The sequence below is a fragment of the Kwoniella dendrophila genome, chromosome 7 (assembly GCF_036810415.1).
Source record: "Kwoniella dendrophila CBS 6074 chromosome 7, complete sequence".
NCBI lineage: Eukaryota > Fungi > Basidiomycota > Tremellomycetes > Tremellales > Cryptococcaceae > Kwoniella > Kwoniella dendrophila.
Window position 1 is genome coordinate 1,049,633 of NC_089482.1, and position 16,974 is coordinate 1,066,606.

The 16,974-nt window shown below is 42.6% G+C and overlaps 8 protein-coding genes across 8 annotated transcripts; 4 read left to right on the forward strand and 4 right to left on the reverse strand.

The window, feature by feature from the left end:
• Positions 1-453: 453 nt before the first annotated feature.
• On the reverse strand, positions 454-1,061 carry L201_005599 (uncharacterized protein; the record flags this gene model as incomplete). Its single annotated transcript, XM_066221329.1, has 2 exons — positions 454-530; positions 584-1,061. The coding sequence occupies 2 exons, from the start codon at positions 1,059-1,061 to the stop codon at positions 454-456; spliced, it is 555 nt and encodes a 184-aa protein (XP_066077426.1).
• A 504-nt stretch (positions 1,062-1,565) lies between these two features.
• L201_005600 (uncharacterized protein) lies at positions 1,566-3,241 on the forward strand (the record flags this gene model as incomplete). The annotated part of the gene is made up of 7 exons (XM_066221330.1): positions 1,566-1,797; positions 1,850-2,042; positions 2,093-2,222; positions 2,268-2,357; positions 2,426-2,650; positions 2,706-2,906; positions 2,969-3,241. The coding sequence occupies 7 exons, from the start codon at positions 1,566-1,568 to the stop codon at positions 3,239-3,241; spliced, it is 1,344 nt and encodes a 447-aa protein (XP_066077427.1).
• A 155-nt stretch (positions 3,242-3,396) lies between these two features.
• On the reverse strand, positions 3,397-4,531 carry L201_005601 (cytosolic Fe-S cluster assembly factor NBP35; the record flags this gene model as incomplete). Its single annotated transcript, XM_066221331.1, has 3 exons — positions 3,397-4,071; positions 4,133-4,360; positions 4,424-4,531. The coding sequence occupies 3 exons, from the start codon at positions 4,529-4,531 to the stop codon at positions 3,397-3,399; spliced, it is 1,011 nt and encodes a 336-aa protein (XP_066077428.1).
• A 241-nt stretch (positions 4,532-4,772) lies between these two features.
• Positions 4,773-8,285, reverse strand: L201_005602 (uncharacterized protein; the record flags this gene model as incomplete). The annotated part of the gene is made up of 18 exons (XM_066221332.1): positions 4,773-5,042; positions 5,119-5,460; positions 5,513-5,571; positions 5,651-5,720; positions 5,780-5,828; positions 5,884-5,963; positions 6,014-6,044; positions 6,099-6,211; positions 6,270-6,405; positions 6,478-6,566; positions 6,616-6,827; positions 6,885-7,017; positions 7,201-7,242; positions 7,303-7,362; positions 7,416-7,829; positions 7,888-7,965; positions 8,023-8,035; positions 8,092-8,285. 18 exons carry the CDS (start codon positions 8,283-8,285, stop codon positions 4,773-4,775), a joined length of 2,385 nt encoding a protein of 794 aa, XP_066077429.1.
• A 541-nt stretch (positions 8,286-8,826) lies between these two features.
• Positions 8,827-10,171, forward strand: L201_005603 (uncharacterized protein; the record flags this gene model as incomplete). The annotated part of the gene is made up of 7 exons (XM_066221333.1): positions 8,827-8,829; positions 8,879-8,996; positions 9,046-9,160; positions 9,221-9,325; positions 9,383-9,691; positions 9,742-9,804; positions 9,868-10,171. The coding sequence occupies 7 exons, from the start codon at positions 8,827-8,829 to the stop codon at positions 10,169-10,171; spliced, it is 1,017 nt and encodes a 338-aa protein (XP_066077430.1).
• A 315-nt stretch (positions 10,172-10,486) lies between these two features.
• Positions 10,487-11,099, forward strand: L201_005604 (uncharacterized protein; the record flags this gene model as incomplete). Its single annotated transcript, XM_066221334.1, has 2 exons — positions 10,487-10,977; positions 11,036-11,099. The coding sequence occupies 2 exons, from the start codon at positions 10,487-10,489 to the stop codon at positions 11,097-11,099; spliced, it is 555 nt and encodes a 184-aa protein (XP_066077431.1).
• Positions 11,100-13,449: 2,350 nt separating this feature from the next.
• Positions 13,450-15,082, forward strand: L201_005605 (uncharacterized protein; the record flags this gene model as incomplete). The annotated part of the gene is made up of 7 exons (XM_066221335.1): positions 13,450-13,599; positions 13,653-13,824; positions 13,882-14,092; positions 14,149-14,261; positions 14,311-14,570; positions 14,631-14,827; positions 14,884-15,082. 7 exons carry the CDS (start codon positions 13,450-13,452, stop codon positions 15,080-15,082), a joined length of 1,302 nt encoding a protein of 433 aa, XP_066077432.1.
• A 127-nt stretch (positions 15,083-15,209) lies between these two features.
• L201_005606 (uncharacterized protein) lies at positions 15,210-16,491 on the reverse strand (the record flags this gene model as incomplete). Its single annotated transcript, XM_066221336.1, has 3 exons — positions 15,210-15,428; positions 15,482-15,719; positions 15,764-16,491. 3 exons carry the CDS (start codon positions 16,489-16,491, stop codon positions 15,210-15,212), a joined length of 1,185 nt encoding a protein of 394 aa, XP_066077433.1.
• Between the last annotated feature and the right edge of the window lie 483 nt (positions 16,492-16,974).

Genomic DNA, 16,974 nt, shown 5'->3' on the forward strand with positions numbered 1-16,974 from the left:
CAACCTTGTCTTTATTGTCCTTTATCAACTCTAACCAGCGATCTATACATTCAGATCCTAGTAGGTCATGAATGGCGCCGGCTGAAAGTTGCTGGGTAACAGGCGTAGCGAGAAAACAGATCTTGGCAAAATCCACTGTATCCTGGATATCTAAGAGGCTGTGCTGACCATATATAGACCACCACACATCTAAACGCAGCATGTCGTCTAAAGAGCACATGACTCCATAGAAAGCTATTGCTGAAGATTTCCACTGATTGTTGGAGGAGTTTGGGAGAGTTGAAATGTACAGGCAAGCTCGTCTGAGGCCAATAGAGCGGGAAACACTACATGCTGAAGTGACAGTATTGATATATCTGCTTTGCAAGGTTGGTGATGAGATGAGACGATATGATTGAGACAAAAGGGATGAGGCAGTAGAAATAAGAGCGTCGGAAAATGGAGTCTGAATGTTCAGAATGGATGACAGAAGGAAGACGATGGTGGTACCTGTCTGAGGTAGATCTGCGTTGCCGAATAAAACTGCTTTTCTTCCGGCAAGGATATCTGATTATTAGCCAGCGCTTTATTGATAAATACTCACCTTCACAGAATACGTTGAAATGGCCCAGTACCATATTTAATCTTCTAGATCCCTTAGCCCAACTGACATCCTCATCGGAAGTGTTTCTACCTATACCTTTGAGTGAGCTGATCATTGAAATCAGAAAATCATCGTATAGGGCATCTTCACTAAGTTGAACAGCAGCTTGAGCTAATCTAGGGAGTAGCCAATAATAGAAAGGAGTTGAATTCTGATCATCCGACATGTAAAGTAACGAAGGGTGTTCTTTGGTTTGACGCTGCAGGATTGTGAGTGTATATCCGACCTGTTGTATATTTGGGGGTACATTGCGAGCAAGGGGTTTTAGGACGCAATTTTGCATCAACACCTGAACCAGCTTGCGATACTTTGATGGGTCTGCGTCTTGACCTGAAGGAGTTAGGCCCTCTTTGATGAGGTTCTCCAGAAGTTCTTGACCAGTGGCAGTACCGAGATCTCCAATGTCGTCGGAAGTCATAATCAGCGGTCGGACGCCGCTGAACGCCCAAGGTAAAGAGAGTGTTGGTTAATGCTGGAAGTTGAGTGTTTGTCGAGAGAGATGAATCATTTAAATTGTGCCTAACGTTGATCTGAGTATATTATGTACCACCTAGTCTTGCTGTATTGGTGTGATAGATGAGATAGATGAGGGAATGATGTTTGTTGAGTATGATTGTATAGTTAAAAGATGAGGAAAGAAAAGGTTGACTGTATTTCTAGTATCTGATCTCGTCAAGTGGAGGTTAAGAATAATAATCGCGTCAAGTAAACAGGGTACACCTGGGACTAACATATTTGATTCCGCTTGGATGAGCTTTAACGCTGGTTCTAAGGTTACTTCTATCTTATACTTGAATTGTCTACATCTTAAAAGAAATCTTCGATAGTTCTTGGATAGCAGCAATCTGCTCTTGGATACATACTTGTTACTTAGACACAGAGATCTCCTCAAACATCACAGCAGAGAGAAAATTACACCAATATGTCGAAAAAATCGGACCTTCTCGTTAGGGTCAGATATCTCAATCCTGTGCCCAACCCACCCTTTCCACCTAAACTGCTCAACATATCCACAGATATAAATCGATTAGGAGAGCCAAGTTATTTGAGAAACCTAGCAGCAAGTACTCAGCTACCTATGCTTGTAGATTCAGAAATGGGCATGCCGCTTGATCTAAACGCTTATGATGGGATATGGGATGGTCAAGACCAATGTATGTCCTCAAATAATAATGCCTGCGTTCGGGAATGCTAATGTTTTTACAGCTTTGAATCCTACGCTTGATGCTGGCCGAGTACATCATCCTATCGATGTAGCTTTGCTTGCTCCGTTCAATCCACCACCGGAAGCTAACGGAGAAGTCAAAGCTCCCCCACCTACGGAAGTCTCGTGGATGCGAAATAACAATTACTTGACCAGGAAGAACAACGCTCGACGTAAGGAGGCAGCCGAAGCTAAGTAAGTGAATATCGTGCTCAATTTGATCTTTCCACTGATTATTGTCCTAGGGCCGAGGATGTCATTGATGCTTCCGAAGCTGCTCAAATAATGGCCATCGAGAAGACATTCCATGATTTACATGATCAAGATCCAAAGGAGATCAAACATCCAGACAAAAAAAAGAAGGGATTGAGAGTAGTAGAAGTGAGTCGAAAAGAATTAAGCATCAAGCTGATAACGTAGAGTTATGATATTTTACCTGACATAGATAGTTGGGCAAATGCGTACGCACTTGTCAGGTTTCCTGAACGACCCTCGGCTGCTACAGCTATTGTAAGTCAATTTCCGAGTGATTTAACCCAAAGCCAGGATTCAGAAGTGCTGAATGAGATACCACGTAGAACCCTGCCGCTACAGCGTCTTCACCTCGGCTAGCTAAGGCTATCCTTCGACCTATCCGAGAAGATGAGGACCAGCAAATGATAGAATTCTACCTGCCCAAAGAAGAAGACTTAACACATCTAGAAGAAGCATATGATAAAGCTATACCACCTGAAGAAGTAGAAAATGTATATGCTGTATCTGGAGAAGATCCAAATGATCCAGCTTTAGGAGACATCTTTCCTGTGAGTCGCCATTATAGCTTGGTCAGTCGTATCTGCATGGCTAATAATCCGGCAGCATGCGCAATATGATCGTATTCGAATGTACGAGGTCGTTTCAGCTGCACCGCCGACCAAGGAAATATTGGTATCTTTTACAGAAGGTCAAGACGACGAAGATGAGCAGGACGATGACGACGAACGTCCGAAGAAGAAAAGGAAGGGTGTATACTATCACGAGATCAACTTTAGGACTCTGCTACGAAAGACCAGGGCAAAGGTGAGTAATATATTAATTGATCTGTAGTGCAATATGAGAAGCCCTGGCTGATGACTCCATAGCGACGAGATGAAGTGGCTATATCAGCAGACCTATGGGATAAAGCTGTTGTCGGTTATCGACAACCCGCAGAGCAAGAAGAGAAAACTCAAGAAACAGCTAGCAGCAAGGTCGCTGATCCAAATTGGGCCAACGAGGAGTTGAGGAGGATACGAGGAGGTGGCAACGACGCTGAGTTGCAAGGTGAAGCAATTCAGGACGAAGATGTTGAATTAGACGAGGAATCTCGAAAACTCGAAGCAGCTGTCCACGCAGAAGACGAAGACGAGGATTGATTTATTGGCCAGCTCTGTTTCTAGCATACAGAATGGAAAAGTCAACCCCATTGCAGAAACTCCGGCTGTAATGGATGTGTGGTGCTCATTTAGCGGTCTATTCAGTTTACCCAAGAAAATGCATACAACAATTATATAATCTATGGTTACACCATCTATTCGTCTCCCAGAAGCTCTCTTATTCTTTGTACAATATCTAGATAAGCTGTTGTGGCTGGACTATCGGGATATTCATCTAAGAAACTCATTCCTTGATCGCAGGTCATACCAATTCTAGGATCTAAAGGAACTTTGCCTAAAACCTCGATACCTAATTCTTTACCCATAGCTTCTGCACCACCTGTTGTAGCTTCAAAAATCTGGTTCTCATTTTTACAATTTGGACAAACGAAACCTGACATATTCTCAACTAAACCTAAAATTGGTATACCAACTTTGCGACAAAAATCGATTTCTTTTCTAACATCCTGTAGAGCAACTTCTTGTGGGGTCGTGACCAGAACTGCACCGTCGATACCAGTTTCTTTCAAATATTGTACTATCGATAAATGTTCATCTGATGTTCCTGGTGGAGTGTCGACTACCATATAATCTAAATCTCCCCATTCAACGTCCTTTAAGAACTGCTTTATTAATCCATTCTTCTTGGGACCCCTCCATATGACAGCGTCTGAATTTGAGGGCAATAAGAATCCAATTGACATGACTGCTAGATTATCAAGAGCATATGCTGGTGACCAACCGGAAGAAGAGGTATGTATTGTTGAAGATGATAAACCCATTAACAGAGGTATAGACGGCCCGCATATATCGATATCCATTATACCAGTCTACAAGCGCAAGCCCTTAGTTCTTTTTCCAATACATGAATTTCACAATTAAGAAGCTTACCTGACACTCTTCATCTGCTGCTAAAGCCCAAGATAATCCAGCTGAAAAAGTACTTTTCCCTACTCCACCTTTACCAGATAGAACTAAAACTTTTCTCTTGACTTGTCTCATCCTCTCTCTGATTAACGGTAAATCAGGATCTGGTCCTTTTGGTCCTTCTGCGCAAACAGCTTGATTCGGACATCCTTCACATGCATCAGCTTTACCAGCTTGCGTCGATTCAACACCCTATTCGTTCATTTATGATTAGCGTGACATTTCCTCATATACAAGCCGAGGGATATAACTTACAGGACAATGTTCGGGAGCATTGTCTGGGACGGAAGACGGGAGGACGGTAGAAGTTGGACCCAGCGGAAGAGGTGATGGAGGAGGTATTGGAGCTTGGACAGCTATCATATTGGACGTTCACTTCTGCGATATTTATGGAGAAGAAGACGATGAAAGATGGGATTTATAACATTTTATTTCTGCTGACTGATGCATCAACATTTGTATGACGCTTTCGGCCGTTGCCACCCGGGATCAAATTTCTTACGATCAATTCCTATGTGGCCAAGAGATGATATCCGAATTTGCATACACGATTTTAGAATATTTTGATACAGGTGATAATCTATCAAAGATACAAGCTACATATCTATGCTGCATTCTTTTCTAATTCAGGGACTTCTGCGCACCAATCAGGGTCTTCTCCGTGTTCTTTGGCATATCTATCGTGAAGTACAAGTTGATGTTGCCAGAAACTGGATAATTCGTGAGCTTTAATACCGACTGGGTGATTTGGCTTATCTCTGAAGACTCGTTGAACGGCTAAATCGGCAAGGGTGTATCGAGAGGTGTTGTTTAGTCGTAACATGGACCATGGAGTAGTGGTTGTACCTTCTTCGATATAACCAAGAATATCGAACTAATGCAGAAAATATGGTGTAAGCCAAAAAAAAAAAAGAAACAAGGGTTAAGTGAAATCGTGTTAGAATGCTTACTCTCGATCTTCCAACATGAGCGTTTCTGCTGAATAATAGACTCGCCAAATCTTTAGGATAGCCGTGGAAGTTGATTATGACAGGCTTATCGGTGGTAAATAAGCTATCGAAGGCATCGGCAGTGAGAGCGTGAGGGTGTTTGCCGATTGCCCCAAGTATTAAGAGATCGTTGATGTTGACTACTCGAACTTTGACACCATTATTTCGTAAGATGGCAGCCGCAGCGACAACTTCAAAGGTTACTTCAACACCACATCCTACTAGTACAACATCGGGATCTGCACCGCCATCGGAAGAGTATTTCGTCCATACGGATGCTCCAGCAATACAATGTTTTTCAGCCTGGTCATTGGAGGTGATCAGTACCGATTTCCTTGTAGTAGCGGTAACTCACCTCTTCGCTAGTTAGCCAGCCCCGGGTAGGGTTCTTGGAGCCAATGACAAGATTGATATCTATAGCATGTTAGCTGAGCTAACTATATTAAGAACTTACTGTTTTTGGATCTCAAACAGTGATCGATTGTGCTGACACTACAATTGGCATCGGCAGGCAAATAGATTCTTGCGAGATGTCGGGGAAGAGCGATAAATGATCCGATCAACTATAACAAAGAGAGATTCCTTATCAGTCTAGATTTATAGGATGTGACTCAGAACTCACACCTGGATTTTGGTGAGAGTAACCGTTATGCTCTTGTCTCCACAGAGTACTATGTGACGTGTAAGCATCCTGTTACTCCATAGTACATGAGTAGCACAACTCACCTAGTTTCAATATAGGTCAAACCTGCTACATCACCTCTCCATCTGGTCTCAAGTGCCATTTTTATGAATTTTGCGTATTGCTACATGAATATTAGTAGCCCTACTAGAATACTGCAAAGACGAAACTTACTTCGATCATAGTTTGCACGATACCAAGGAAACTGTAGACAGTAATTTAGCCGAAGTTGCTTTCTTAGCGTGATTCGACACCTTACCTTTCGTAGGAGGGGAACAGAGCATGTCGACCTGTGAGAGTGTATCCTTGCATCCAGCCTTGCAAAGTGTGTTCAGAAAGCATTTCGATAACTCGTCCGCCGTTGTTGGCAGTCTTTCGAGTCTGGTTAGTACTTCGGTTGACATGCAGAAAGCTTGATTTTCTGACCCACCTCAGGATCCCATTGGAAGTTTCGGTGACTGACTTCTAATGCTTCATCTAGTTTATTACTTGTGATCTCATCAGGTGAGAATATTCTGAAGCTGGTTGGATTCTTCTTGATGATATCGGCTACATATGATCCAACGCTAGAGGGAATGTAGCGAGATTAGACTTGCGTACTTGGAATCATCAATGATCGATCCTAAGGCCATACTCACGCTTTCATATTCGATACAGGTTCACCGAGTTCGTGTGTGAAATCTTTCCAGTCCGGAGCCTCCAAGGGTTTATAACCACGATAGGTGGCCTATCCGATGGTCAGCTAAGCTGGAACCGAATGCAAAGTAGTCACTCACATCTGCCATACCCATACGTCTTTGTTGATCTTTAGGGATGATTCGGAGAGCAGCTTCGTCAATAATGCCAGCTGCTTTGTTGGAGGAATCATGCGCTTCAGAATGGCTTGAATCGACTTCTGTGTGGAAGAGCTCGTCTGGACCATATGACTTTAGCCAGTCTTGGAGAAGACCAAACTCCTTGTCATCTGAGGCAGCTTTAGGTAGGGGAACTACAATCAAGGGACATCGTAAGTTAAGGATCAGGGGAATAGTTCCAAGCGGCTCACCTTGATGGGCTCTCCAACTGCCTTCAATAGGGTTACCAGCTGATTTTCTTGGTCCAGTCCAACCTTTAGGGGTTCTCATGATGATTAAAGGCCATCGGGGCTTGGTGATGGGGTTACCAGATCTAGCAGCTGTCTGAAATTTCTTGATCTCTTGATATGCCCACTCCATAGAGGCGCCCATATCGTAGTTGATACCGATATCATGCTCATGATCGGAGCTTGCCCCTTGGTATTCAACAATCCGAACTTGGTAACCATATCCAGTGTAGAGACAAGCAAGCTAAGAATCAGCCCCGTTTCACGAAGTAACACTCACCTCAAGATCATCCATTGTTCCAGGAATGGTCCTTTCTCCGATCTAGCGATATGGTAAAATCAGCGTGTCTATCCATAAGATGGTCATGCGCAAGACACTTACTTTGAAACCGTTAACGTGTAAGATAGGGATAACAGCACCACTTTCAGCCGGGTCGAGATACTAACATTGTTTCGTCAGTAAGATGTTTTATCCAAGCAAAGGTCTAAACTCACCTTGTGAGCATGCCACGCAGTGGCAGTAGGTCCGGTCTCACTCTCACCATCGCCAATAACGGCAACGGTGATATGATCTGGCTTATCCATAACACTTCCATATGCAACAGCCAAACAATAACCTAATTCACCACCTTCGTGAATAGCACCTGGAGTTTCGGCATTTACATGACTTGGGAATCCACCAGGAATTGAGAACGATCTGATAAAACCTTCAAGGCCCTCTCTTGACATTGGATATTCAGGATAAAATCTTGTGATAGCGCCTTCCATGAAAAGCGTTGAGAGCAGAGCAGGAGCACCGTGACCTGGACCGGTCAAGAACATAAAGTAAGGAGCGTTATCTTCTAACTCATGTCGAGAGATCAAGCTATTTGTGTGGGCATAAGCGAAGTTAAGACCTGGGCAAGTACCCTATTTCGCAAGGGCACAATCAGTGGATGCCATTCAAGCAGTTTCATATGCAGCTTACCCAATGACCTAATAATCTTTTCTTTACATCTTCCGTCTTCAAGTCTCTTGTAAGAAGACCATTGTCTCGCAAGAAGATCTATCAGGTTTCTATCAGTACGTCGGATAGCCTGCTGGCTGTGGCACACGTGCTCACCTGCGCTGCTGAGCTGAATATATCATAATGTTCATTAGTCACCGTCCAAATAAGTTCACGATTACTTACAGATAGTTCGCGGCTCGCTGGTAGGTGAGAAGACCTTCAAGATCGAAGGATTTATCACTCTTGATTTCTGATATTTGACTGTCAAGATTAACCAATAACTGCCTGACCAACTCTTCAGGTAAAGAAGAAGCTTTTGGAGGTGTTGTAGAATCGAATTTTCCGGTTGCGGATGATGCTAAACCTGTTGTTGCCATTATTGCTACAATTCGAACTTAATTCTATGCTACAGCAAGATGATCAGATATATAAGATGCGAAGTCCTTAGTATATGGTTTTATCGTGACCTCATATACAGCATTGACATTGTTCACGCATGCCTTTGATAAGTACTCTGACTACACCTTTCAACTTTTTTACTACGACGTCATATCGACAATGACGAGCGTTTACCGTCTGAAAAGTGGTGATATCACCATATATGTTAGCGAGTAACTTGAGTGATTTAATTACGATTTTATTGTAATAGCTGATAGCACTTTCAGGAACAAGCGTCACAAGCGGTCTTCACCGAGGGCCTAAGCGTATTCTCAGGGTTATGTTGATATGAAACCACGCGAGAAAGCTTGTTGTTCTTTTTGTTGTTGGTTTCTCCCTCCACTTTCCCCCTGGTGAGAATCACAGTCCAAAAACAGTACTCGAGCGAGTACTACTCACTCATCCTTCAACTTTTTTGCTCTTTGTCCATCATTGTTTTACAAACTACGACGCAAGCATAGCGATTTGAAGGATTCGAATATGGTGCGTATTTGAGCAGTACAGACAAAGCTTCATCTAACAGTATTCATAGTCTGTCGCAACTTCCTCTTACATCCCTTTGGCTGAGCGTAATCTATGGCACGACATTAAGCCAATACCGCAAGATGATGGGCCAAATCCTGTTGTACCTATTATGTATTCAGAAGAATGTAGGTCGACTGGATTTCTCAAAATGCCAGACTGATTTTATCCTTTTAGACCGAGATGCTATGGACTATTTCCGAGCCGTTGCCGCTGCTGAAGAGCGATCCGAGCGAGCGTTGGAGTTGACTGAGACGATTATACGTTTGAATCCCGCTCACTATACCGTATGGTAAGTCGCGATACCGATCCTATAGTTCCTACATGGGGATTTCCGCTGATATCAAGACAGGCAATACCGTATGGCAACACTCCTTGCCTTGAATAAAGATTTAGAGGAAGAATTGCAACTTATGAACGAATTCGCCATACAGAATCTTAAGAGTTATCAAGTCTGGTAAGTCTGCTTGGCGCAGCCTATGCCATCCAGCAGACACTGACCTGTTGATAACAGGCATCATCGCCTCCTACTTTTGACTCATATTTCTCCCAAAGACCCCTCATTTGAAATTGAATACATCCACCAATCGCTTCTACCTGACCCAAAGAATTACCACACTTGGGCCTACTTGCATTGGTTATATTCCCATTTCTACACTCTTGATCGAATAAGTAATCAACAATGGCAGAATGAATTAAAGTGGTGTGAAGAGATGTTAAGGGTTGATGGGAGAAATAACAGTGCTTGGGGTTGGAGATGGTATCTTAGAGTCGCAAGACCTGGTACAGATCTCGAAAAAGATGGGCTTAAAGAGGAGCTAAGGTGAGTTTACCGCTATATTGCTTGAAACAATGCTGACTTGTCCTATCAAGCTATGCATTAAAGGCCATCCATCTAACTCCTCACAATGTATCTGTCTGGAATTACCTTCGAGGGTGAGCAAACTCCGCTGCAGCCATTTCGATTTCAACAGAAAATCCTAATTGTTTGATGATTAGACTGCTTCGTCACTTCAAGCTTCCATTATCTCCCTTACTCCCTGCTATCCTCCCTTACACAACGCGACCTTCAGCTAAAATCCCAGGAAACCCACAAGATCTCGACTTCCCCTTGCCTTCTTCACCCTTAGCTGATGACACACCGTTACCCGTCTCTCTCGCCCTGGAATACCTGGCAGATACGTTGTTGGAGCAAGGTCTCAGTGCGGAGGCGGGTGAAGTATTCTCGGAGTTGAGTACCCAGTACGATAGGATGAGAGCTGGCTACTGGGAATATAAAAGACGGGAATGTATAGAAGAGTAGAGCTTGTATAAATGGTTTGATGTGCAGATGATGCTTGAGGGTATCTGTTCCTATATTTTTTTCTTGCGTATAGACTTATGTATGATATTGTAATTATCTCCACCGAGGTTAGTCGCGATACACGACATTTTGGTAACCCGGTAAGCCATATAACTTACCAAATCGACCATCTTACATTGACTTCGGTGACCGCCGTTATCATTATCGTCTTACGGTAATAACCTTCCGAATAATTCGATGCTCAATGTTCAAGTCAAGTCATTATCGAAGTCAAATGGTTGTTCGTTATGCAGTTTATCAAGATCGTAATTCATGATGACTTTGAGTAAAGAGCGATTAGATCCACATCTTGGTCATCCCTATATCCTTTTCTACCATTGGGAAGTCAACTCAGAAACGCCCTTACTTTTAGCATGTATGTCACAATGGTTCGCAACATCGTTTAAGGATCCCGATCATCCGCATTTGACTTTCCCCACAACCGAACATTATATGATGTATGGTAAAGCATTAGTATTCGATCCTGAAGTTGCAGATGAAATCGCTAAAGCACCCACACCAGAAGAAGCAAAAGCAAGAGGACGGAAAATTCGAAATTTCAATAGAGAGAAATGGGATGAAACTTGCGATGGTATAGTTGAAAAAGGCAATTATTTGAAATTCAGTCAAAATGGGGATCTAAGAGGAATCATCGTCAAAACTGAAGGTAGAACTCTGGTTGAAGCCAGTCCAACGGATAGAATTTGGGGAATAGGTTTTGGCGTAAATGATGCAGAAGGTAAAGAGGATCAATGGGGAACGAATAGGTAAGTTGTAGACCATAATTGTCCCTCTTACATCGTTTAGCTGATGCACGTATTGTAGAATGGGACTTGCTCTTACAAGAGCGCGGGATCAAATAGTGAGGGAGAGTAAGAACGAAGTTTGATGGCTTGAGAAGGCTACAGGCCGCAGTCACGAAGACAGAGGGATCATTCATTCGTATCAAGTACAGCCGAATTCAGCATGGTGTATCAGCAGAAAATGTCGATTCTCCCTTATCTCTGATTTGCGCTATGCTTGAATGAAGCTTTCAGCGCTCTAACTTCACTCGTCTTGCTTGGGTGCGCTGATATCCATCGTACAGCCAATTGCCCTGAAAAGGAGCACCTGAGTAGAGCACACTGAAGGAAATTAGGATCGTATACTCATTTAACTGTACTCATCCAATTGCAGCTGTGAGGCACGCTACGCTCTTACACTTCAATTCTACCGAGGATTCAACATCAACGCTCGAAAATTGTATGCTCTTTTTGCGGCTGATCGTTAAGATTAGATGAAATAGGGTACCAACGAAGTTGTTTGCAACATCCAACTGGAAGCTGAATTTGTTGTTTCGTATCCACTTTTCTGATCGACACATGAAGGTGTGTTCGCTCCTGGTAGGCTTCCGTCCCTGTTTAAACATAATGACAGCAGTCTGTGGTTCCTTCGTCAGCTTTGAGCACGCGTCAAGAGTGAAGTGAAGGACTTGCAGCCTCGGGCAGCGGCGTTTTTGATCTTTTTCACGGGGCTGCCTAAAAGTGGTGAGGTGCTTGATACCTTTTCTGGTAGTCAAGAGAGGTGTTCACCTCCCCATGAGCATCTTTGGGTTAATCTGGCCATTGACATTCTTAGGCAAAACATACAGCTCTTCAAATCTAAGCTCGGAATTATCTGTTACGAACGGCATCTTCATCTTTTCAGCCTCAGCTATATTACTGATAGAAGAAAAGAGGATCTCATCATGTATCGTTAACTGTAACCCCCTCACATCCTTATCGATGGTCTTTTAATATGGAAGACAGCATCGCGGACGTCATTTGATACGAACCGTGGCGTATCCGTACTGAGGGTTCGAAGAGTGTCGACAATTGGGTCGACCAAGTGTCGTGAGCTAGTAGGTAGATTAGTGGCTCGGTCTTTCATGTTGAATCTTGTATAGATCGTCTCAAACAAGAGAAGTGAAGATGATCCAGATAGACTGATTTTTCACCATGCGAATACCTTTCTCCAGTTGATGTGAACAGACATTTCCAGAGATCCGGTAATTTGGGAGAAAGCTGAAGAGAGATTGCGGATATCACCAAATAGTACGTAATTCCTCTTGCTAATCTGATAAACACGTTGTTAACGCATATACGCGTAGTTGACTTGTTTGTTTCAAGTACAAAGGTTGTCAGAAATAAAGTGTAGTCCTTCAGCTTTGTCTAAATCATGCTGGCGCTTACTGAACACAGCAAATTTCGGCGTAAACTGCGTACGTATTGAAGGTGCCCATTGCGAACGTGGGAATATGGAATCCTGGACTGGCCGTAATGAGTTTCCGCAGGAAGTAGGGTAATGGATAAGGAGGCCCTGAGATCGAGCGCTAATGCGGTTCTTCTAGATCGATAACACGCTAAAACATAACTTATCGTCGTTCACGTTGTTGTTCAGTGTTTAGTGGAACATGACTATCACACTTTATGTTTAATTAAACTTTCTAAACTTGACAACAAGATCTTTCCGCATCGTACAAAACAAAGCTGTGCGTGCTTGGATAATTTAATGTAACCCTTTTGTTCGATATTGACAGAGAGATTTAGCTAATTATATAGGTCAATTCTCAGACTGACTATGTTCAGCCTACCCAGCATAGCTCGAGCCGCTAGACCAAAGCTTCTTTGTTTATCCTTACAAGTCAGTCCTCATGTAATGGTCATAGAAACCCTTGGTGGTCCACACAAAATGCTCAAGCATCGTTTTAACAGCAATATGCTTGTTGGCGGTACGGCTCTTGGCATTTCCTGCATCTTAGCGGTATAACCTTTGTTGTCATCTCGGAAATATCGTAAACAACAAGGCTGGCTGAAAACAAAACGTTTGAATAATATATCTATATATATATATAACATTCATCGCTTCATTTCCGTTCAATTGCTTATGACAACACCCCTTTCATATCGTTTCGAATATAGAAAGGTCTTGTTTATACACTTATAAAAAGACACCCACCCTCCTTTGTCCCTTGAAACTGAAGTTCGTCATATTTGACTTTGGTAATTACCCTTATCTGCGAATATCAGGTTAAAAATTATAAATATAGAAGTTTGACACCCTTCGACACGACTTTCATTTTCTCATCTCATCTCACCACTCAACGTCATACCACTTCAACCCTTGCTCCACGCACACCTTCTCAAAACTCCCATACTCATTCAATTATAAATCATTCCTTCTTCTCTTCCACAACAACTTCACAACCCATATAGTTAGATATGTTACTTCTGTCAGCTTTGGTATCATCGTTGATACTCGGTACTCAAGCCGCTCCTACGAATTTCACTCAATCTTTACTATCTGCAAGAGATGTCAACACTGGTTGGAATTATGGTTCAGAGAAAGTTAGAGGTGTGAATATAGGAGGTGTGAGTATTTCAGTCTGAAAATGTAAAGATTACAAGCTGATTTGGTGACACAGTGGCTTGTTCTTGAACCTTTCATCACTCCTTCCCTTTTCGAGAGTACCGGAAATAATGATATAGTGGACGAATACACTTTCTGTCAATATCAGGATAAAGGTACAGCTCAAGCTGCCTTGAAGAAGCATTGGGATACCTGGTTCACTGAAGATGATTTCGCTCAGATCGCTGGTAAGTCCACAGATTGCTCCTGAGGTTAGCAGAAACTGAGCATGATTTTCCTATCAGCTGCCGGTTTGAACCATGTTCGAATACCTGTTGGTTATTGGGCATACGATGTTTCCGGTGGAGAACCATATATTCAAGGTGCCGCAGATTACCTTGATAAAGCTATAGGGTGGGCCGGGAAACATGGTTTGAAAGTTATGGTTGATCTTCACGGTGCTCCTAACTCTCAAAACGGGTACGATAATAGTGGTCATCGAGGAAATGCAAACTGGTCAGTTCTCTATTACACGAATGATGCTACAAACAATATTGACTATTATCATACAGGGCAACCGATAACAACAACGTTGTACGAACGAAGAACGTTATCTCCACATTGGCTAAGAAATACTCTGACTCATCATACTATGGCGTTGTTACCATGCTTGCTCTTTTAAATGGTTAGTTCGTCAGTACAGTACATCGTTCAACTACTGATTGCCTTGATAGAACCCGCTACCTACATGAATGACCAATTGTTACAAACCACCCGACAATACTGGAAAGATGCCTACGGAGCTGCTAGATATCCATATGGTAACTCTGACAAATCTGGTCTCGTTCTCGTCATTCACGATGGGTTCCAACCTTTGAGTACATATCAAGGTTACATGACCAAGCCAGACTATGAGGATGTCTTCATCGATACTCACAACTATCAAGTCTTTAATGATGAATTTGTTGGATGGAACTGGGATCAACACGTTCAAGTCAGTTATCTTATTTCATGTTTCTGATTCTACGATCACATGAGCTGACGATCACTTTAGGGTATCTGTGACAAAGCTAGTACTTATTCCCAATCACCTCTTTGGCTTGTTGTCGGTGAATGGTCATTAGCTACCACTGATTGTGCTAAATACCTCAACGGTCGTGGTATTGGTTCTCGATATGATGGTTCATACTCTGGTTCATCATACCACGGTTCTTGTTCCGATAAATCTAACGATGTTACCAAATTCTCTAGGTAAGTTGGTCGACCGCGATACATACAAGCGTATAATTGACGTCAATTTCTTTCAGTGAATACAAAGAATTCATGAGAAAATACTACGATGTGCAAGTTCAAACGTACGAGAACAGTGGTCAAGGTTGGATTCATTGGACATGGAAAACCGAATCGGCAGCCGATTGGGCCTACCAAACTGGTATCAAGAATGGTTACATCCCTTCAGATCCTACTAACCATAAATACTCCATTAAATCACTTTGTGGTAATTAGCCTCAAATATATCTAGTTTGGTCAAATAGAATCGGAAATGGACTGTTACAAGCTGACAAGGACAATACAGTAGAAAATAGAGTCGCGTATAGAATACAATGATCGTAATGCATATCCCTATCATATCCTACCATGTAGTGCTTATTGTCGCGCCTGGTGCCGTACATATTGCTGAAGTCGAGTTAGAATAGATGAATCCACCTTCACTTAAACCTAAGAAACCATCTACAACTCGAGGTGTTTTGTGAATCACATCACCAGCTTCATCAGATCGAGGTAGAGAGGAGAAGGTGAAAGTGCTCGAGGAAGGTTGCGGTGTCGTTATGGCAGTTTCTCGGTGCATAAACTGTTATTGATTAGCGATGTATACTGTATATTGATAGGGTTTCTCCTACTCACTTGTATAGTCTGCCCAACCAACAACGAATCCTCCATATCCAGAGACATAGCTCCTCTACTGGGATCTCCACTCAATATCTTGATGACCTTGTTAACTCTACCATTGTCCAGTATACCTAAATAGAAATCTTCTTCCTTGGTGATACCTGTTCCTCCTCTCTTTTGAATAGCTGCTATCAGAACTTGTGTAGGATTAGAATTGGTTCCTTCGATAGATAAAAGCATGTTACCCTGGGCTCTTCAGAGAAGTTAGCGATCAATCCTACCCAGTTTTGGACTTACCCAGATATCACCGCTGGATCCGTCATTGGAACGAGCCCGAAATCAAGCTTTGTTGATGTAGGCTGTTTTTGGAATGCTAAACCAAGTGTACCTGAGTCGTAAATGTTGCCATTATGCAGTAATGTAAACGGTCGATTAGTGATAAATGGCGTAGCGGCAGTCAAGATACCGGTTTTGTATGCGGATGGATACATATGATCTAAGGCTTTAAGAACAGGACTCGGTCTTCCATCCGTTAAGAGTAGAAAACTTTCTGCTTCTATACCTTCTAATTCTGGTATACGTTGTTCAGCAATTTCGCCTTTCCACATCCCAGCCCATCCTTCTCCAGCTAACAAAGCTTCTGCTTGTCCTTGTCCAGCCCCTTTAAGATCTTCTTCTCTTTGTACTCTTTGGCTTTCAGGCCGCTGGAATCGTCCTACTTCAGCAGGCGGACGGCCAGTCAGATTGCTTCTGAATATTCGAGCATTATCGGAAAATGTAGCTAATGATAGAGTTGATTCTTGGCCAGCCGGTGTTATCGAGAACGATCCTATCGAATTGGGAAGATGCTTTTGTAGGATTGGTAGGTGTTGAGGAAGCTGCTGTAACGATGTTGAGAGTAAGAAGATCGAGGCTGAGCTTGGAGATGTTGATTGTGAGAGGTGAGAAGCGACAAATTCTGGTGTTGGCGATAAGAAAGTTTGAGCTCGTGTATGGAGCGCTCGTGCAGCAGTCTTTGATATCATTTTGAATATGACCTATCAAAAACAAGCAATACCATGATTTCATTGATTTATAAAACGTCCTCCACCTTGGATGAAGATCCGGTTGCTTGAACGGAAAGAAATATATAACTTATCTATCGTCTTTCGGTGATCGGCGACCTCCGTCATGATCTAATGACGTGATAAATGGTGCATTCCGGTTCCATGCATGCCATGATTCCAGCCAGCATGACGAAAGATGCATATGATGATAACTGCGTAGGGAGGCAAACGCGCGAGCTAGAATCAATAGCTAATAATATTCTAATATAACATACAAAGACAAAGCAATCCTTCAGAAAAAGGTCATCCTTTCTTCTCAATCACCTGGCAAACATTTTTGAAGCACAAGGGAAGAAAGGAAGTAACAATAACATCAAGATCTCAAGTAACAGCCGAGTTGAATATATATAGAGGACTCAATTCGAGATCAGTTATCACAGTCGAGATAAACCATTTCTTCCA